Here is a 22,666-nt window from a genome sequence, read left to right on the forward strand (position 1 = left end):
GGATTACATACATTACTCAATTCCGCACTCAGTGCGCACCTGGATTGATTTTTTTTTTTTATTATTCAAAAGGAAGAATGTCACAGAGTGTTAGACTGTAAAATTGGGGTAGCAGATGTCTCGGATCATAAAGCAATTTTTCTGACAATTCAGTTGGACTCACTTCCAAGGAACACAGCTTGGCACCTTCATGTAGGGCTTCTCCATAACAAAACCATTACAAATTATGTTAAATGAGAAATAGATACATTCATTAAAGAGAATAACAACGGAGAAGTGAATCCTCTAATTCTTTGGATTCAATGAAAGCCGTTCTGCAGGGAAGCTTGATAGCAAAAGCCTCTTTTGTTTATATATATATAAAAAAAAACAAAAAAACAATATGACAAAAAACTGAAAAGAGTTGGAACAAATTTTCAGGACTAAAAAGGACCTCATAATACAGAAACAATTTTTAGAGGTTAAAATACAAATAGAAAATGTATTGAATCAGAAAGTGGAAAGAAAGGCAAGATATTTGAAACAAAATTACTACGAACTGGGCCCTAAATCCACCAAATTATTAGTTGCGAAAACGGCAGATAGATAGAGCAATACACAAAATTAGAAACTCCTTAACTCAAGAGTTGGAAACTGAACCAGAAGAAATAGATAACAATTACTACCAGAAACTCTATCTGCAAGAAGGAACTGTAGATGTACAATCAATAAGAAATTTTTTTGTACTCACTAGATCTACCCAGCATCGGGAAAAACCGAAACGAAGTACTTACTAAGGAAATCACAATAGAAGAACTGAACAAGGCAATCAGGAGAGAGAAATCCAACAAAACCCCAGGCAGTGACGAGTTCCCTGTGTAATGGTATCAGGTATTTTGGGAGAAACTAAACCTCATCTTGCTAAGAACCACTGTTGGGAAAGTTACTTTGAAAAATTAATTAATTATAGTTACTATTTACTTCTTCAAAAAAGTAACTGAGTTAGTAACTGAGTTACAGGATTCTAAAAGTAATTAATTACTTGAAAAGTAACTATTGCATTATGTCTAACCCCCTGGGGTCCAGGGTATAATTGGCCATTTTTAAGTACTTTTGATTTTCCCTCTACATTTCACCTTTAAAAAATATTTACTTTGCCTTGTTTGGTATCATCCTTTTCAGCACAACCTCATGTGTCTGAATTTACTGTTATGTTTTCATTTTGACATACTGTATTAACACAATTGATCTAAAATCACACAAAAAACATAAAATCAGAGTAGAAAAAGTTATATTTATTACTGTAACAACCACAAACATGTTTAATGAATCATATTTCATAACTTTAAATGCAAATATAAATTGTCAATTTTTAAATCCTATGCACACATTTTGCAAACAACAAAGTTATTTGCAGCCATTTACCTTTTACCCTTTTTATTTATAACCATTTCAAACTATTTGCATAACAATCAGGTGTTCTGCATTCAATAAGATGCCACACAAATTATTTGTGCCACTCCAAAAATTTCTGTCCACTATAAAGGAGAACACCACAGCCTGATACCTGCAGGTCTGACAGCAGGTGCATCACTCCTGTTTTTTACCTGGAGACAGCAGTCACCTCATTGTTCTGACACACAACACAAAACTATCCACAACACTACACACTAACTGTAGGTTTCCTTCTAATGGAGCCTTAGCTTGACGCTCCGCTTGGTCCCTCTTTCCTTATCCACAAAAAACAAAAAACGAAACCGCAGTCCTTGATAGCTTCTCAATATTTACTTCAAAAGTCCAAACAGGTACATAGCAACAGAATTCCAAATTACAAAAACTTATAAAGGTCAATTCAAAATGGATGAAGAGAGATTGCGAGGTCAAAAAACCATATGGCTCCACTCTCCTCTCGCCCAACTTCCTGTTTTCTGCACTATCAAAATAAAAGCATACATTTCAAATTAAACTGCATGTAGGCTTCTACATTACCGGCCCCTAATTGTTATCAATGTCTTTGAAACAATTACTACAAAATCTTTAACTTAAATGAAAAGATCTATGGCTACATCACTTAACTGAACTTCAACTATCTTAAAAGAATCTTCTTTCACTTTCCTCCCCTCAGAGGAAACTAGTTCTTGATTTTCGAAGAGTGCATCAATTATCTTCAGCTTCTTGCAAAAGGCACAGCTTTGTAACTGGTCGACAAAGCTCATTGGTCTTGGTCTTTACTTTCACCTGACGCACCAGACCTTTCTGGTCTGGAAAGGTCTCTATGATTCTTCCTAGTGGCCATGAATTTCTGGGTGCTGTGTCATCTACGATCAGCACAACATCACCAACATGGAAATTTCTCTTAGGTGTAGTCCATCGTTGACGCTCTTGGAGCTGCATGAGGTATTCCTTGCACCAGCGTTTCCAAAAAATGTCTGCAAGATATTGGATTTGTCTCCACCTGCGATTTACATACTGGGCATCCTTGTTGAAGATTCCTGGGGGTAATTCTGGCTTAACCTTCAGCAACAGGAGATGGTTGGGTGTTAAAGCCTCCAGGTCATTGGGATCTGAAGATTCCTTTGTAATAGGCCTGCTGTTTATAATAGCCTCAGCTTCACACAGCAAGGTGTGGAGACCTTCTTCATCCAACAGTTGTTCTTTTACTGTGACGTTCAAAATTTTTCTCACTGAGCGGATGAGTCTCTCCCAGCTTCCTCCATGGTGAGATCCTGCTGGTGGATTAAAATGCCATTGGATCCCCCTTTGCTGCAATGATTTTATGATTATACTGGAGTTCCATTCTTTAATTGCTTTCTTTAACTCACTGTTAGCTGATCGGAAGTTGGTTCCATTATCCGAGTACATCTCTTTAACTTGTCCTCTTCTGGCAAGGAATCTTCTGATGGCGTTGAGACACGCATCAGTGTCAAGTGAAGATGCAACCTCCAGATGTACAGCTCGTGTGGTAAGACATGTGAAAATGACACCATATCTTTTTACTTGACTTCTTCCCCTTTTTACCAGGAATGGACCAAAGTAGTCAACACCTACTTTGGTGAACGGAGGGTCATCAGGCAGGATCCTGCATTTTGGTAAATCTGCCATTATTTGTTTGCCAGTACTTCCGTGTAGCCTTTTACAGGTGACACATTTTGACAAGAACCTTCTAATGGCTCCATTTGCTCCAGGGATCCAAAATTTTTGACGCAGATGAGCCAACATGTGATTCCGTCCGGCATGAGCTGTAACATCATGGGTATGTCTTAACACAAGCTGTGTGATATGTGACTCCTTTGGCAAGATGACTTGCTGCTTAGCATCAACTGGCATCGCTGCTCGACTCAACCTTCCTCCAACTCTTATGACTCCATCTTGCAGTACTGGAGTCAACTTGTAGAGAGAGCCTTTTTTCTTCACCCTTTGATGTTCTTTCAGCATTGCCAAGTCCTGTTCAAAACTTTGCTTCTGACAGTACTTCACAATTTCCATTTCTGCTTTAGACAAATCATCACAGGTTAGATTTTTTCCCTTGAAAGCTTTCTTGAATTGGCTCATCCTGATTTCCTCACTCATTGTGCTTGCTTCCTTTCTCTTTGCTATTAATTCCTTAAGCAAACTCTTCAGTTTCATGAACCAGGCTACAGCACGCTTTAGCTTTGTCCAAGATGAGTAGTGATTCATCAGCTGGTCTACTGCGTCTTTGAGCCCTTGCATCTGAATGACATGTGTCTGAGCTTCTCTTTTGACCTCTAAGTCATCAAAATCCAGCATTCTGGGATCTGGATTCTTCGGCCACTGATCTTCTGAGCAGAATAGGAAACTTGGTCCCGAAAGCCAATCGCCACATTTTAAGAATGCTGCAACAGTCTGTCCTCTAGAGACATGATCTGCTGGATTCAAAGTGGTATTGACATATCTCCACTGCCGAATGTGAGAATGGCTCAAGATTACTGAGATCCTATTAGAAACAAAGGTCTTGAATCTTGTGCCTTCACTATTCAAGTACTTTAGCACAGCCGTGCTATCTGTCCAAAAAACAGATTCATGCAGTTCTACTTCTAGTTCCTTCTTTAGAAGTTTATCCATCTTCACTGCAACTGTTGCGGCAATCAGTTCCATTCGTGGGATGGTTGGACACTTCAAAGGTGCAACCCTTGCCTTTGCCATTACCAAGGTGGACTGAGTCTCGCCACTTGCATTGCGCAGCAACAGGTAGCTTGCTGTGCCATAAGCGTCTTCGCTTGCGTCAGCGAAATGATGCAACTGCGCAAAGACTGGTGCACCAAACTGCTTTGACTTGATGCTCCTGTCAACTCCAAAGTCGTCAAGCCTTTGCAAATCTGCAACCCACTTATTCCAGCTCTTAATGACGTCCTCCGGTAGGTATTCATCCCAGCCGTATTTCCTCCGACATAAATCGTGCAAGATTTTTTTCGCACACAGAATCACCGGAGCAACAAATCCCAGTGGATCAAAGATGGAGCTGAGAAGGGAAAGCAGTCCTCTTCTAGTGTTCGGTCTGTTTTTAAGGTTGATCTTGAACTTGAACTGATCTGATTCAGCACACCACTGAATTCCCAATGCTCTTTCCATCGGCAAATTACTCTCGTCCGGATTCAGAACTTTAAATCCTTGTGCTCTTTCTTCATCAGGAATTGAGTTGAGCAACTTTCTGCTGTTGCTTGACCATTTTGTTAGTCGAAATCCGCCTTTTGCCAACATGTTCCTCAAGTCAGAACACAGGGTGATTGCTGCATCTTCCTCTGCAATTGACTTAAGACAGTCGTCCACGTAAAAATTTTTCTTGACTGTCCTTGCAGCTTCTTGACCAAATTCCCTTTCGAAATCAGTAGCGCATTTCTGAAGTGCAAAAGATGCAACACTTGGCGAAGAGGTGGCACCAAAGATGTGGACCAACATTTTGTGTTCTGCAAGCTTCTCCTTGTAATTCCCATCAGACCACCAAAGAAACCTGAGGAGATCTGTATCTTCCTTGCTGACTCTGACCTGGTGGAACATGGCCTCCACATCAGCCATTACTGCCACAATCTCCTGTCGAAACCTCAGGAGGACTCCCACCAGTGAGCTTGTCAAATCCGGTCCCTGCAAGAGATGCTGGTTCAGCGATGTTCCTTGAAAGCTTGCCCCGCAGTCGAAGACAACACGTAACCTTTGCTTGACCGGATGTCTCACTCCATGATGAGGCAAATACCATGTTCGTCCCTCCAGTGACTTACATTCAGCATCGTTCAGTTTGATCGCGTAACCCTTTTTTAGGATATCATCCATATATGCAACATATTCCTCGTAAAACTTGACATCTCTGGTGAATCTTTTCTGTAAGTTCAGCGCACGTTGCACTGCGACTTCTCTGTTGCTTGGCAAGCACAGCGCCTTGCTTCTCACTGGAAGACAAATACTATAATGGCCATCCTCCAGTTTTGCAGACTGAGACACCATGTTCAGAAACTGACGATCTTCCTTGGACATTTCAAGATTTTCGTCTTGTCCTGCATCAGGAAAGTCCTGCTTAAACTGTAGCTGCCAGAGCTCTTCCAACCTGGCTACTGATATCCTATTCACAGTCACTTGCGCCGATCTGTTTCTCCCACTCATGTCGCCTCCACTCCTAAGTGGTCCATTTACTGTCCAACCTAATATTGTTCTCACTGCATAGGGTCCATTGTCCACGCTGTTTACCACCTTAAGCGGTTCCATGGCTTTGGGAACATTCACTCCTATGAGTAATCCAACATCCGCTTGGATAGTGGGAAGTTTCACTTCCGTCAGGTGTGACCACCTGTCAACATCTTCTTGGCTTGGGATATTGTTTTTACTTACAGGAATGTGGTCTTGTGCATACACCTCTGAAAGTTTAATAAACTGGCTACCATCCAGACTACTGACTTCCAGTCCAGTCACAATGCAGGTGTTCACAACAGATTCATTTCCCATCGTGCGGAGTGAAATTTTCGTAATTCGTCCATTCAGGTTCAGTTGTTTTATCAGTGACTCTGTCACAAAGGTGGCTGAGCTGCCTTGATCCAAGAATGCATATGTTGTTACTGTCTTGGTTCCTTTCTGGGCCTTGACACGTACTGGAACGATTGGAAGAATACAATCTTCCTTACCGGCCCCAGTCATGCTGAAAGTTGCTGTTGTTTGTACAAGAGCACTTGATACGAACTGTTGAGCAGCCCCCCTTGCTGTTTCTTCTTGTGAGTCCCTATTGGTGATGTGCAGCAGGGTAGGATGCAGTCGAGAGCATTCTTGACAATGGAGCTTGTCTTTGCAGCTGCTACTCATGTGGCCATGTTTCAAACAGGCAAAACACAGTCCTATGCTCCTTAAAAACTCAATCTTGTCCTTGTGAGGCTTGTCCTTGAGCTTTCTGCAGATTTGGAGGTTGTGTTGCTCTCCCTTGCAATAAACACAAGGTTTGCTGCTTGAATCCACTTGGACGGTCCGTGTTTTTGATGCCACTTGTTTGGCACTTTCTGTCTTGTTTTCCATTTGAGGGTCAGTGATTGCTGTTGTAAACACTTTCTTTGGTTTGAATGTCTCTGCATATTGTGGCTTTGCTCTTTGTCTGAATGAGTCCTTCACACCTGTTGTAGTTTCCCTTATATTTCCATAAAGTGGGTGTAGCACGTACCTAACTTGCTTATTGATAAAGTTGACAAAATCCTTAAACTTGACCTTTTTCTTCGTTTTGTCTTGCAGGTCACAAGCATATTTTCGCCACGCTTCTTTAAGTTTGTAAGGAAGCTTGTTAGCTAATGCCCTTAGGTTAGACGTATTATCCAAGTCTTCCATGTAGTTAACATCTGTCATTGCATTGTAGCAGCCGGTGAGAAACAATGCAAAGGACTGTAGTGCAGTGCCGTCTTCTGGCTTAATTGTCTGCCAATCCAAGGCCTCCTTTATGTAGGCTTCAGCTATCTTAAAGTCATCTCCAAAAAACTCTTTGAGCATTTGTTTCGCCTTTGTATAACCCACTGAAGGTTCCATGTGGATGCAACTTTTAACCAACTCATGTGGTTGTCCACTCGTGTACTGAAGCAAATACTGTAGACGATCACGATTATTATCAGTGCGGTTTTCAATTCCATGTTCAATGGAACCGATAAAAGAGTTGTATTCAAGTGGCTCTCCGTTGAAAGTTGGAATGGAGATGTCAGGTAATAGAGAAGCTTTGTGATTCTTTACCAGGTACTCAGTGACATTAACTTGCTGAGAAATGGCTTGACACAAACTATCGAGCACAGGTTCACCGGCCCTTTCAGTGCTTGGCGCAGGCACTGTCCTTTCATGCATTGGTGTCTGCACATCGTCGCCATCGTAGGGTGCTGATGAGACGTACTGCGATGTTGGGTGGAATGTGGTTTTAATTTCAGTTTTGCCATTCTGATCATCATCTACAAAAATGCTCATGTCTGGCTGTGTATCTTCATATTTTTGCAAAACTTCCAGTTTTGCATCTGACTCAGCAAGGGCAGTCTGCATAGCATGCATTTCCTTTTTAGCCTTTATTGCAGCCTCTTTTCCTTTCATTTCTGCGTACCAATCCGCTTCTTCCTTTTCTATTGCCAAACTCTTCTCCAGAACTGCAGCCTTTGCCTTTAATGCAGCACGCTCCATTTCTACCTTTAATCTAATAGAGGAAGATGTAGAAGAAGATGTAGAGGAAATGCTTCCGCGCTGTGATCCAGATCTACTGGAGCGTTTGCTTGCCGACTTTGATGACATGGACCTATTGTCTGCCTGCTTTCTTGTGTCGTCCTCTCTGTTCTGTTCAGAGAGTTTCATGACTTCATTCATCCACCCTTCACATTTCCAAAAGAAATCATTCAGGGACTTGTTCTTTGGATCAAACCAACTATTTTGATCTTCCAAAAATTCCTCTTCACTCATAAGTTGTTGCAGTTCAGAATTTAGGCTAGCAAAGTCTTGCTGCAAAGAGCTAAAGTCAACTCGTAATTTATTTTTAACGAGGTCAACGTTTGCATCATCTTCCATTAATTGCTCAATTTCTTTTTTCATGCCGGTTAATTGAGAGAGCTTATGTCTACGTGTGTTGACATTTCTAGTCTTGCAGTCTTCCATAGCCTTCTCAGTCATTTTTACAATCCTTTTTCCACTGTTTTGTTCGTCCATGGGTAGCAAAATTCCAAACTCAATCAATACACATGCACCTCAGCAAATTAAAAAAAAAAAGGCAAGGCAATTTAAGACTTACGGTTTTCCATCTTCAGTTTTTCCTCGGTTCGGTATTTCCTTCTTACTTTATAGTCAGGCGTTTCCAAACTCCATTAATCCGTGAAGAGCAGGTTTTTTGACTAATGTAGGTTTCCTTCTAATGGAGCCTTAGCTTGACGCTCCGCTTGGTCCCTCTTTCCTTATCCACAAAAAACAAAAAACGAAACCGCAGTCCTTGATAGCTTCTCAATATTTACTTCAAAAGTCCAAACAGGTACATAGCAACAGAATTCCAAATTACAAAAACTTATAAAGGTCAATTCAAAATGGATGAAGAGAGATTGCGAGGTCAAAAAACCATATGGCTCCACTCTCCTCTCGCCCAACTTCCTGTTTTCTGCACTATCAAAATAAAAGCATACATTTCAAATTAAACTGCATGTAGGCTTCTACACTAACTACACGTCTCTCTCTCTCTCTCTCTCTCGCCGTCACTTCTAAAATTTCCCCCTCTTTCTAAACAACCAAATGTCATGTTGCCATATCATTTTTTAATTGGTGCATTTTTCCACCAACACGAAAGGGCAGTTTTTTTGTTTTGTTTTGTTTTTTTTAATAAAAAATTAATATAATGCCAAGGCTGCTGTACATTTTTCAGGCACTGCCAGCTGAAATTCCATCTCAATAATTTGAGGCCTGGGATAAAATGTTGTTGAGATTCATATGGGGAGGCAAAAAGGCAAGAATACGCTTCTCCACTCTGCAGTTGCCAAAGGACAAAGGGGGTATGGCTTTGCCTAATTTTTAATTATATTTTCAGGCAGCACAATTACATTCTCTATGCCTATGGTGTGATAATTAATACACTGCAAAGTGGAAACAGATTGAGACACAAGATAGCACGGATTATAATGTCCAAACACTGTTAGGAGAAGATACCTTACCTGACATTGTTATATCAAAACTCAACCCCATAACCCAGTTTTCACTTCAAACGTGGTACTCTAACATTTAAAACTGAAGGGTGGCCACAAAAAGTTGAGATGGATAGCCTTGTGCAATAGTGTTAAACCAGGACAATATGACAAGGCTTTCAAAGAGTGGACCAATGAGGGCCTAACTGCTTTCTGTTTAATTACCAGAAAGGACAAAGTTAGGAGCTTTCAAGAGCTTAAAGACATGTTTGAATTGAAAAAACAGAATTTGTTTCGATATCTACAACTTTGAGATTATTACAATAAAGAGATAGCTGAGGCTGAGATGATTAACCCTTTAATTGAAATGATGTGTGATGCCTGCCAACAAAAAACTACCAAACTAGTATCTAAATTATACCTCAATTTGATGAAGAACCAAAAATTTACCTCATTATATGTAAAGACAAAATGGGAAGAGGAACTAAAACTATCAATTACAGATGAAATATGGTACCAGATATGTGGCTCACTTCAAACATCTACAAATTCCCTACAGTGGCGGGAATTTAATTGGAAATGCTTTATTAGGTTTTTTTTTTTATCACTCCTCACATTAAGAGTAGGCAGTTGGGCACACAGCAGCCTTGTTGGAGAAACTGTGGTGAAGTGGCAGCTAACCACTCTCACATCTTCTGGTCTTGCTCTAAAATTCACTCATTCTGGAAAACAGTGGGTGATACTCTACAAAAAGTATTAGGTTACAAGGTTCCTGAGGACTGTACTGCACTATTATTACTGTCCTTTATTTGGACAAACGTCCTAGTTTCAACAAATTTTTAACATGAAGGTTTTGGTATCACATAGGAATCTTAAACTACAGTATTTTATTTTATAATTAAATTCTAACTTGGAATAAGGTTTCTGCAACTGAACTAATCTCCTACTCAATGTAACTCCTCCACTGCCTCCTATTACTTTCTATGATTACTATACAATGTCCTTTAAGTATGTTCTGTTTGTTAAAAAGGAAAAAAATGCTAATAAAAACAGATTTGCAAAAAAAAAAACCAAAAAAAAAAAACACTTTACCTTTTCCTCAGTAACCAAATACTACATGTTCCCTTATAATTTTGTTATTGGCTCATGTGGTTCATTTTTCCAGCAATAAGAAAGGGGGAATTCACTCAAAACAAAAGAAAAAAGTATGTGGTTTTTCTTTTTGTTTTTTTTTCTTTTGGTTTCTTTTGGTTACTGAGATTTGAACTCGTACAATATTTTTGGTCCTTGATTCACCCTCGTCTGAACCCTCGGAGAGCCTGCTGGGGAGCCATCCCAGCAGGAAACAGAGGCTACCCTTGTAAGGCACACTTTATGATTAAAAAAAAAACCCTAATTGAAACCTAAAGGCCTCTTTCACGCAGAAAGCAGTGATGACTGCTGCATTAGCCCAAAATGTGTCTTACACTGACGGCTGGTCTGTACCTATGCTTCATCATTGTTTGCATTTAGTACAGCCTTTACATGTACTATATGCAACCACTCCCTGACACCCTGATTGTATGTCAGTGTGTTGAATTTTGACTGTGGCATGTGTCAACTGCTCCCTGAACATATGCTTAATAATGGAGGTTATGATGTCATGTGATTATGATTTTTGCTCTTTTGAACGTTAGACATTTTCTTCAAGTGTATGTGTCAAAATGTTGGACTTTTCCTTTATCATTGTCTAACAGTATGTGTATGAGAGCGATGTAATGTCCATGTGTGCATGCTGAAAGAGACTGTGCTGGTCTGACCCCCTCCTCCTTTCAGGGTGGAGCCTGCTGGAGTCCGATGGTTGAGACCAGGTCTGAGGAAGTGTAAGTGTGTGTTTTAATGTGATATGTGATCATGAAAACAAAGCAGCACACATTCAACCATCTTCAAACTGTCACATCACTCATTCACATCTCTGATGTCAGAAGTCATCATCAAAAAGTCAATCAATGAACAGATGATGGATCAATGGGCGATCGTGGCTCAAGAGCTGGGAGTTCGCCTTGTAATCGAGCCCCGGCTCGGACAGTCTCGGTCGTTGTGTCCTTGGGCAAGATACTTCACCTACCGCGTACTGGTGTTGGCCAGAAGGGCCGATGGCGCGATATGGCAGCCTTGCTTCTGTCAGTGCTCCCCAGGGCAGCTGTGGCTACAACTGTAGCTTGCCTCCACCAGTGTGTGAATGTGTGTGTGAATGGGTGGATGACCGGGTGTGTAAAGCACTTTGGGGTCCCTGGGGGGGACTAGTAAAAGTGCTATACAAATACAGGCCATTTACCATCAATAACTGCAGCTGGATTGTGTTTGTTCTCTCCATCAGATTCCTGTCAACTCACAATCGACACAAACGCACTACACAGAAATCTCAAACTGTCTGACAACAACGGGAAGGTGACATGTGTGGAGGAGGATCAGTCATATCCTGATCATCCAGACAGATTTGATTATCCTCAGCTGCTGTGTAGAGATGGTCTGACTGGTCGCTGTTACTGGGAGGTCGAGTGGAGAGGAAGAGTTTATATATCAGTGAGTTACAGAACAATCAGAAAGAAGGGGAAACATACAGACTGTGTGTTTGGAAAGAATAATAAGTCCTGGAGTCTGTTCTGCTCTGGAGATGATGGTTACTGTGTTTGGCACAATAACCAGAAGACATCCATTTCCTCCTCCTCCTCTGTCTCTAACAGAGTAGCAGTGTATGTGGACTGTCCTGCTGGCACTCTGTCCTTCTACAGAGTCTCCCCTGACACTCTGCTTCACCTCCGCACCTTCAACGCCACATTCACTGAAGCTGCGTATCCTGGATTTACAGTCTCATGTGGTTCCTCAGTGCGTCTGTGTGTAGTTTAGTTTAAAGAGTGTCTTGTTAGTGTCCTGTAAAACTCTGATTGTTGAACAGATAGTTCAGTCTATACATGTCTGTTTTTTCACTCAGAAACACAGTTTTAGATTCATGGATTCAATCAGTTGATGTTTTAAACTGTTTTTCTGTCAAAGCTTCACGTTGAATATCAGCCTAGGTCCACACGTACCCGTGTATTTTTGAAAACGCAGATTTTTCTATGCGTTTGCACCTTTCGTCCACACGTAAACGGCACTGAAAACTGAGATTTTTAAAAGCTCCTGCCAGGGTGGAGATTTTCGAAAACTCAGTTTTTGCGTTTGCGTGTGGACGCGGAAAACAGAGAAAACGCAGCGTCAAAGGATTGCGCCTTTTTTGACGTCACACTGTGCGCCACATTATTGTTTCGGTGAAATGGATTTCTACGATGGCAGACTTAGACAAAATACTGTTACTGTTAATTTTACTCTCTGCAGTGTTTAAATGCTTACATATACACACACAGTTACTGTGCCTCCACACATAGGACTCAGTTCTGCTTCTATGCGCCATCTTTTTTTACTCTTTCCCACCCAGGCTTCTAGACTTTTGATTGGCCAACATTTCTACACGGTTAGCAATATATCTCCTGTTGCTTTGGCATGTTCCTAGCAGCGTTTTCCTTCATTTTTGCGTTTACATGTGGACAGGATTTTTTTTTAAAAACAAAAACTGAAAATCTCAGTTTTCAAAAATACCCATGTACGTGTGGATGTAGCCTCAGTATGCTGTGTTACTCTGAAGTTCAGTTCAGCTGAGATGATGAAGTTCATTTCAGTGTTGGAATAATGAACTTAATCAGTGTGATAACACTGCATATTTGAAAATGGATATTATTAAACTGAGAGAAACACTGATGTCAGTAAAGAGGAACTGATTAATGAGTGCTTACTGCCCTCAGATGGTCACAGATGTAAATACAAGCATGTAGCTATATTTTAAAAAAGCAGATCTCTTCACATATAATTTTCATCTTGTAGCTCTCTAACATGTTAGCTAGGTAATTTCACATTTGTGTCTTTTTGTGGAATCAGTATGAATCCTGCCTTTTCTTGTTTTGAAAGACTGAGCATGATATAAACAAAATTAAATCTGATCTGTCCCTCTACAAATATGGACAAACCTCAGATTCTGAAGTTCTCAACTTTTACATTTTGTCCTCTCTTCACTTCTGCTGACAACTGACGTGTCATCTGTTTGTTAAAAACTAACAGAGGAGGCTATGCACACTAATAAATTATCCAACAGAAGATTTTACCTTTGAGACAATTGTGTAGGTCTACTTTCCAAACTGAGAGCTGCAAAGATGAGATGATGGTGCAGGTTTCTAGTCTTAATTCAGTCTTGTTGCCGCATTGTGGTCACCTGCAGGAAAACAGTATAAAATAAAACTGAAACCTGAAATAACACTAACTAAAACAGAAATGACACACCCAGTGATGATTACACAGTCCCATGTATTTCATAATGAATAATGTAATTCATGAATTAATGCTTTATAGCAAGATCTTTTATGACGAAAGGCAACGTCAATGTAAGACATTCTTTCAAAAACACCTCTTAAGATCCAAATGCACTGCACATTACCTATCTGCTATTGCAATTATACCAGAATGCATGTGCAACGTTTTGTAAGTACAGTGAAGTATAGCTAAACTTTAGACAAATACAAAAAGCAAAAGATTATTTTATATTTACAAAACTAAAAATGTATTGCAAAGTTTACCTCCGCACTGAGGGGCAATAGATAGTTGGTGGATCTGAACCCCAGGACGTTCTTGGTTTTCGGTGGCAGTGCTAAAAACTGAACCACCAATAAACAAAATGTAAAACTAAATAAAAATGGAAATTGCAAATAAAATAAAAAAACTCAAATGTGATGCTTTGTGTGTAATCTTGTATGCATGCACACATACAATAGTCTTCACTGTATTTGATAATATGATTCACCTTCTGGTAATCATAGAATGACAATTTAAATGTCCTAAAGAACTGCTCTTGCTTATTTGAAAGTTGTGCACATTATCTGTATTTTGCCCGTGATTTTACCAGCATCACTTCACATTTTCATCTGATTTGAAATGTGTGAGTTCACTGGGTGAGAGGCACATGTGCACTCTATGAAAAGGTATTCCATCACAGACAATATACAGGTAATCTTTCATGGTCACTTTACAGAGCTCCCAGTTTGCCTACTACATCTCTGCACTGACTGACCTGAAGAACACCAATGCAGACACAGGAAATTTTCCAAAACCTACACTAAAACTCTGGATGTTGGTGTAGTGGTTCGAAATGATCTCTGAAGGTGTTCTTAATCTCTCTCAACAACTGCAATGACACAATATCTAATGTGAGTAAACTGAGTTGTCCTAAATCATAAGTTACCTTATTGTCAAATTTTAGCTGTTGCAAAATCTTCACCATTTAAACTGTGAAATAAATAAATCAGATCAACAATGATTTGGATCATCCAAGCTAATATAATCAACATTCAAAATCATATTAGTCACAAATAAATCTTGATTATTTATTATAGCCTTACTCAGGGCAGATACACATGGAGACACAACCAGGTTCTCAGGTGTCTAGCTGAGAAATTTGAGTGCAAAAGAAAATCCATTAACGCTCACCTTTCATGAATCAAGAGGAGCGTCAGTTTTCATCAACATTTGCCCGGGAAGGAGCCAAGCCGAGGACAAGCCCCTCAACCCCAGACCTGGGCCCGCTGAAGGTTGCCAGGGATTGGCAGATGCAAGTGGACTTGGATCAGAGGCTAATTTTTCCCACAGTGATCGAAACAACAACTCTGCGACCAGACCTCGTCCTCTGGTCTAACTCCTGAAATCTTGCGTACGTCATTGAGCTGACGGTACCATGTGAGGAAGCAATTAAGGAAGCATTTGAGTGTAAGAAGCTGCGGTATGCCAACTTGGCAGCTGAGGTAGAGGATAGAGGCTGGAACATCAAGGTGCACCCGGTGGAAGTGGGGTGCAGGGGCTTTGTTGCCAGTACAACACCAAAAATGCTTATGCTGGGCTTACACTGTGCGATTTTTGGCCCATTTCGAGCCGATTTTTGAGTCGTGCGACCGTTTTGGTGATCGGCCCAAGTTTGGTCTTCGTCGTGCATCGTGTAGTATATGTGGGGTAACGAGAAGCAATTAACACCTTACGACCAGCTCCCGATCATTAATCGCTTGGTCTCTGTTTGAAATCCTCCCGACCGTCGTAAGGGTGTCACTGCAGCCGCTCACACTGCGCACGCACAAACACATAAATGTCGGCGAAAAAGACGGAGTAGCACAGCAGTGCAGCATGTGATCTGGGCACAAGCGATGGAAGCACAACTTGTAGAACTTTGGAAAGCTCATCTGAGCCTTTTCGATGTGGCCTCACAAAATTATCACAACAACTGTGAAAATAGTTGTTGCTGCTCAATCACAACTGCATGATCAATGTTTTTCATTAGCAATTTAGCAAAGTTGATGGTGGTGGTGTCTCTGTGTGAGTGAAAGACAGCGAGGGAGAGAAAGGGAGAGTGAGCGACAGATTTTCTGTTATAACCTTCATTTTAAGGACGCACAGTGTGAGCACTCAGGTCGCATCAGAGCATCGGGCCGTATAGTGTGAGACCCTGCATCGTGACCTGCGAACTTCTAACCCCTGCGAGTCAATCGTGCAGTTTGAGCAGAATAGCTGAATAACGTGACTGAAAAAATCGAACAGTGTATGTCCAGCTTTAGAGAGATTGGGATCAGAGGACAGGCGCAATGGCAGGCCATAAGAGAACTAGCTAACACTGCTGAGAGGACCAGTTACTGGCTATGGTTAAAAAGGGCTGACATCACTCGGGCAGCTAAGGCAGTCAGCTAACCGCGAGACAAAAGAAATATTCTGCTCTTCTCCCCTCTGCTCTTCTTCCCTTTTCTGGGAGGCAGTGGGGAGGTAGAGTGTACAGCCCGATCCGGCGGGGAGGTGTGGGAAGCCATATCGGGCGCCCCCCTTCTGGCTCTCCTCTCTGCTCTCTCCTATCTTGTCCCTTTTGTCTTACTTTTCTCTATCACCTTTTCTATCCCTTTAAAGAAGCTAGGCTCCATAAATGCTAACGTGGTAAGTATTATTTCTCAGTTGCAGTGAATAGATAGAAAATAAACTGTAGGAAACTAAACAGAAAAAAGAAGAAGAGAAATAACAATTTAACATAAACCAGTGACACACTCCAGGGCCTGATCAGCCCTGGCAGGGCCTCCTTGATGAGGGTGTCTAGTGATAATGGCCGAAACACCCGATGAAGCCAAGGTCCACTACTGACGATGTGTCCCAAATTTTACAATTATAATCTAGATCAGATCTCTAATCCCTAAACCTGACCAAGGAAGGAAAATGGCAGATTAGCCTGGGTAAAAGACCAAAAGTTGAGGCACACAACAATGTGTGCTGCTGCCAAACAGTCATCCCTCAAAAGGCTCTCCATCTAAAGCAATGCATTATCAGGGACTGTAACATCTAGTCCTTTGTACTGAATTAAGTTAACAAGGATCTTGCTGTGGTTGAAGTGTACCTTTTCACAGGGGAATTCCTCGAAATTTAAGTATAATTAAAATAATCAGCAAAGCAGGGAGCAGGGATAGCTCAGTAGGTGGAGTGGTTCCCCCATAATCAGAAGGTCGGGGTTTCAAATCCACCGTACAAGGTACACACTGTTCCCCGGGTGCTGGATTGGTAGCTGCCCACTGATTCACCGAGTGAATGGGTTAAATGCAGAAGACAAAATATCCCAAGTGTGGGACTACAAGGGGTTTGAAATTACTTAAAGTTTATAATAATAAAATTCTAATTCTACATTGCCCATAGGTGTCAATGGTTGTCTGTTTCTGTGTGTTAGCCCTGTGACAGACTGATGACCTGTCCAGGGTGTACCCCACCTATCACCCTATGATAGCTGGGATTGGCTCCAGTAAACTGATTAGGGGTGTGGCTGATTTATAATATCAAGATGACAAGAAATGAGAGCTTTGTAGCAAAAAGGAATGCAAAGAAAAAGTTTTATGTGAGTTATCTAGTTTATATAGCACTATACACTATTACACCTGTAAGCACCATAATAGCTATAGCATAATAATAGTAATTACTTCTAATATAAACAATGGGGGAAAAATCTGTATTCTGAGTGATTCACTGTTAGAACTTGTAAACATTTTTAAGCTCCTAAACAGCATTGTTTCTGAGGGGGAAAGATGGAGAAACATAGGGGGTGAAGGACAGACTTGCCTATACCATTTATGTTACTGCAGCCTTGATTTTCAATTTGCTCCTAGAAAGCCTCACATGTGGATGGTTGACTGTGAGAAGAAAGTGAAAACAACAATTAACTATGCAATGAAACAATAAGACAGAGTCAGACGTTTAGATGATGACATGGAATATTTTACCATAAACTTTCACATAACAGCTTACTTTATCTTACAAAGGGCCATCAGCAACAGAACACCGTGGTCTAAACATTTTAGTCTTAGCTAACTTGGCTAGCATTAGCTAAATGGTTGCATGAAGCCAGCAGAGACCTTGAGTACATTTTTACACAAAATTCACTGTACTGCATGTGGTTGACTCTCCAACTCTGAATGTCCTGCTTTTGAAGTGTTTGCTTGGCTGTCAGCAGACATGAAAACAACCACCTGAAAATGCACATGCTCCATGACTGCCTCTCGGCCATCTGTAACCTCCCTCTTCCCATCACTGATGCTACAGTCCTTTGGAGGGTGCTGTCTGAGATGAATTCTTTACTAAAGTTATGCCCATGTTAGCTTATTGTTTTGCTCTATAGTTCAGATAGTTCAGCTAGTTCAGTCTGTACATGTCTGTCTCTTTTATTGAGAAACATGTTTCATATTCATGGATTCCATCAGTTCATGTTCACTTAAGCCCCACGGCCCCGGTACCGGGGGGAAAAAGGAGGAGATCACGTTTAATCGATTATAACACGGGATCAGAAATATAAGTCCCGACATGTGTGGTATCCACAGAAACCTCTGACTCTTTGCTAAAATCTCATATAAACCCTTTCTACAACCACCAAACACAACGAAAACAAGCTAGATTAAACGAGCAGTTACGTAAATGCGCACAGGTCCGCTTAACAACAAAACCGTACCAGAAATTCTTTAGACTTCATCTAACCGGCTAAAGAAAGGCTGGTTACGTTCCAGAGCTATCACCAATTCCAAACACCAAATTTCAGCACACTCTGACCAAAATTCACAGAATGAGCCGCAAAAAAGATCACAAAAACACATAGCAGCGCAAATGCGCTAAGACAGAAATTGGCTTACCGTCCTGATTTCCTCCGTTATTTTCGCCGGTAGCCATGTGATTATCAGCATTTACCATGGCTAACTAGCCGCACCAGAGCCATTACCATCAACAACCTCCATTTTAGACCAATGACTGTAGAAAACATGGACGACACGACAGCACCTCCTCCCATTGTGCAAAAATGAAGCCAAAATATCCCTCTTGTGGAGGCTGTCATCTTGCATTTTTGGAGCCAGATTCTGCGCGGTAGTGACTTGAGGTGGAGCGACTGAGTCACGCTCCCGGCACCCACACACCCGCTGGACATGACCGCAAATACGCCCCCCTACACTTTTTACGTAGCCTGTCTGCTCCAGTTTTTTGCTGATGGGTTTACCACGACTGACGACTCGTTTAATTAAGATAAATACAACTAATAATTCACTGTTATAAAAAAGACACACAGCTTATCATCTTATAGTTCTAAAATATCTAAAATCACTCTGTTGTTAATTCGTTTGCTAGATTACCCACTAGGATATGTACTGTGTTGGAGGCTTGTTGCTAGCTAGTTAGCGATGCTGCACACCTATTATTGAATAAGTCAGCACTTCTTAGGTGTTGTTATCCATTTTTAGACAGCGATGAGATCAGCTGCACACTCCACAGAGGCCCAGAGTTACTATTAATATCAAAAATATAATGCTGTCCTTTAAGACTTTAACATTTAAGACTGTGAGTGTAATGGATCTAAAACTGTTTAAATCTTCAGAGCCGTCTACAGCCTGGTAACATGGAATCTTTAAAAACAGTAGCAGAAGGTTTCAGTAGTGTAGTCTAATTTGTTCTTTTCATTTATTAATAATAGAGTCCATATTATATCAACAGCTAAATTCACCCTGGGGAGAAACTAGTGAGAGAGACCATGAGGACTAAGCTGGGTTTCCTGGGTCCAGAGGTTTGGAGAAACTTCTTCACTTTCTTTCATCACAGCTGTCCTGTGCCAGAAGTTCTGTTGACCCACTGAGAGAGGCTTCATTTAAGAAACACCAGGAAGACAGAAGCTCATCGCATTGATCAAGCAGGACTCATGATCTTCACCAGCAGCTCCCACACAGGGAAATCTTCAGCACTCCTTCGTAGGCCTGCTCCAGAAGATAGATAAACCCAGCATTTCATAAACACTGTGATGGAGACCTTTGGTTTGTGTAATGTTATAAATACTCGGATACTCCCCAGAGGCTCCGGACTTTTACATAAAGATATTATATTTAGTCCTGTAGAAAGTTATATATTTAAAATATATTATCCTCTCTGGTTACCCTGGTAAGAATAACTCTGAATCAATTTATGGTAAATAACACACTATCTGCAGAAAACTGTGAAAGAATTCCAGATCACCAGTTTGTAGTTTGACATACAAGTGACAACCTTTGACCTTCATCAGGTTTTATTTAATTGTGTCAGAGAAAATGAAATGTGCTCTTCATGCAGCGGAGTACATCAAGTGTTTAAAACAGAATCTGTGCAGGTCTGAGATCAGCAGCTCTGTAACACCAAACTGAGGTCCTGTTAATGCTGATATATAGTGACACAGTTACATGGATGATTAATCCTTTTGACTTTTTGTCTTTAACTTTATCAATAAAACAGCTGCAGCTTTCACTGACAGCACATGTGGCTTCTTTAACTACCGTCCTTAGCTAAGGTTCTGGTGCCACTGATCCAGTGGCGGCAGCGCTGCATCTCTGGTGGTCTGCCACGGGTCTGGCAGCAGCGGCGTAACGGTTCCGGTGGCCTGCCACAGATCCACACGTCCAATGGTGGCAGCGGCGGCGCAGCTCTGGCAGCCTGCCATGGGTCCGGCAGCAGCGGTGCTGCCGCTCCGGTGAGCCACAATGTAACATGACACACGATCCATAACGTGCTGACCATGCAGGACGTGGCCGCGCCGGACGTAGACGTGGTGACCGTGCTGGTCCCTCTGACTTGCTGAGCTCATCCGAGGCCAACACAGGCTCCTCAGGCTTGGTGAACTCCACTGCCGGCGGAGCGTGCTCCTCCCGCTCGCCGAGCTCCTCTACCGACGGTGTGTGCTCCTCCTGCTTGCCGAGCTCCTGCTCCAGCACACTGAGCTCCTCATCTGGCGGTGATGCGGTGACACGGCAGCAGCAGGCGGTGGATGTGGTGGCAGAGTAGTGGATGTGGATGGTGGAACAGATGACAGCTGAACTACACGCTGAGCAGCAGACTGAGTTGAGGGTGATATGGCTAACATGAAAGGTTCAAGGTTCAAGGTTCTTTATTTGTCACATGCATAGTTATACAAGTATAACACACAGTGAAATGTAGCCTGACACGCTCCTCGACATGTGCAAAAAATTTCGGGGGGGGGGGGTGGTGTAGAGGAAGAACATTATATATATATATGTATATATATATATATATAGTATATACATTGGGTGAATGTGCAGTAGTAGCAGCAAGCAGGTGAATTCTGTACATTAATAAGAATAGACATCTGACTATTTTACAGGATAGACAATATAGACATATTTAAAATTAAAGGAATTTGAAATGTACATTGTGCCTTGGTTTAGTGTCTGGAAGAGTCCTGTCTCAGTCAATTATAGATGATGTGAGAGGCCGGGTGTGTGTGTTTAGGGCCCGGATGGCTTGGGGATAGAAGCTCCTCTTGAGTCTCTCTGTCCTTGCCCGGATGATGCAGAACCTTCTACCAGATTGCAGAAATTGGAACAGTTTGTTGCCAGGATGGGACGGGTCCTTCAGTATCTGCGCTGCTCTAGTCCGGCATCTCCTGGTGTAGGTGTCCTGAAGCGGGGGGAGAGCAATCCTGCAGCAGCATTCTGCTGTACGGATCACTCTCTGGAGAGCTTTTTGGTCCTTCACACAGCTGTTCCCAAACCACGATGTCATGTTCTGTGTGAGGATGCTCTCCACAGCGCCTGTATAGAAAATCCTGAGGATCTTTGGAGAGACCCTGAACTTCCTCAGTTGTCGTAGGTGATACAGGCGCTGCCTAGCCTTTTTGGTCTGGACCTGAATGTGGGCAGCCCATGTCAGGTCTGAGGAGATGTGGACACCAAGATACTTGAAGGACTGCACCCTCTCCACTGGAGCTCCATTGATGATAATGGGCTTGTAGTCTCTGTGCTGACCCCTTCTGAAGTCCACCACCAGCTCCTTGGTCTTGCTGACGTTCAGCTGGAGGTGGTTGTCCTGGCACCACGATGCCAGATTCTTCACTTCATCCATGTAGGCCGTCTCATCGTTGTTGGAGATGGCACCCAACACCACTGTGTCGTCAGCAAACTTCACAATGGTGTTGGAGCCATGGGTGGCCACACAGTCTGAAGTGTAGAGGGAGTAGAGCAGTGGCGAGAGGACACATCCCTGAGGTGCTCCTGTGTTGATGGTGATGCTGTTGGAGAAGCACCTGCCCACCCTCACCACCTGAGTTCTGCCAGTGAGGAAGTCCAACACCCATGCACACAGACGGCTGTTAAGTCCCAGATCCCTCAGCTTTGTGAACAGTCTGCAGGGCACTATTGTGTTAAACGCTGAACTGTAATCAACAAACAGCATTTGCACATAGTTACCCTGTTTCTTGTCCACATGGCTGAGAGTGGTGTGTAGGACGTGGGCGATGGCATCCTCTGTGGATCTGTTGGATCTGTAGGCGAACTGCAGCGGATCTGTGGTGTCTGGGATGGAGGAGGAGATGATGTTCTTCAGCAGCCTCTCAAACACCTTCATTACTACCGAGGGCAGTGCAACTGGCCGGTAATCGTTCAGGGATGAGGGTTTGCTGTTCTTGGGCACAGGGATGATGGTGGATCTTTTGAAGCATGTGGGGACCACAGACTTCACCAGGGACTCGTTGAAGATGTAAGTGAACACACCTGCTAGCTGGTCAGCACAGCAGCGCAGCAGACGGCCGGTGATGCCGTCTGGCCCCGCCGCTTTCCTTGTGTTCACTCTCCTCAGTGCCGCTCGGACGTCATGCTCCGCGATGCTGGTCACCGGTCTCTCGCTGATGACGTCACTGTCCTCGGTAGTCAGGCGGTAGATAGCATTAGCCGCCTGGCTAACCTCGAAACGGGCGTAGAACTGATTCAGCTCGTTGGTGAATGCAGAGTCGGCGTTGATTGGCGCAGTGTCCCTGGCTTTGTAGTCCGTAATGGTGCGTAGTCCGTGCCACATACTCCGTGTGTCGCCCTGGTGGAAGTGGGACTCCACACGTTCCCATTACCGGCGTTTGGCATCTATCACCGCGCGCCGCACGCCGTATGAGGCCGCTTTGTAGGCGCTCATATCGCCAGTGGCGAGACCCGCGTTGT

At 42.4% G+C, this 22,666-nt stretch overlaps 1 protein-coding gene and 1 long non-coding RNA gene across 2 annotated transcripts in view; one reads left to right on the plus strand and one right to left on the minus strand.

Annotated features, from left to right (window-relative positions):
• The window catches only part of LOC309700860 (protein NLRC3-like), a 57,850-nt gene extending 45,845 nt beyond the window's left edge, over positions 1-12,005 (plus strand). The window contains exon 12 of the mRNA XM_082524745.1: positions 11,449-12,005. Coding sequence (XP_082380871.1) covers positions 11,449-11,978 — 530 coding nt within the window. The 3' untranslated portion in view covers positions 11,979-12,005. The remainder of the gene's footprint in view (positions 1-11,448) is intronic.
• Positions 11,930-14,269, minus strand: LOC309700903. The gene is made up of 3 exons (XR_014274801.1): positions 13,736-14,269; positions 13,268-13,374; positions 11,930-11,963 (listed from the first exon to the last, which is right to left on the minus strand). It is a non-coding gene; the product is annotated as an uncharacterized lncRNA (long non-coding RNA).
• Positions 14,270-22,666: the final 8,397 nt, after the last annotated feature.

Source organism: Aulonocara stuartgranti (assembly GCF_965226115.1).
Source record: "Aulonocara stuartgranti genome assembly, chromosome: 23".
Lineage (NCBI taxonomy): Eukaryota > Metazoa > Chordata > Actinopteri > Cichliformes > Cichlidae > Aulonocara > Aulonocara stuartgranti.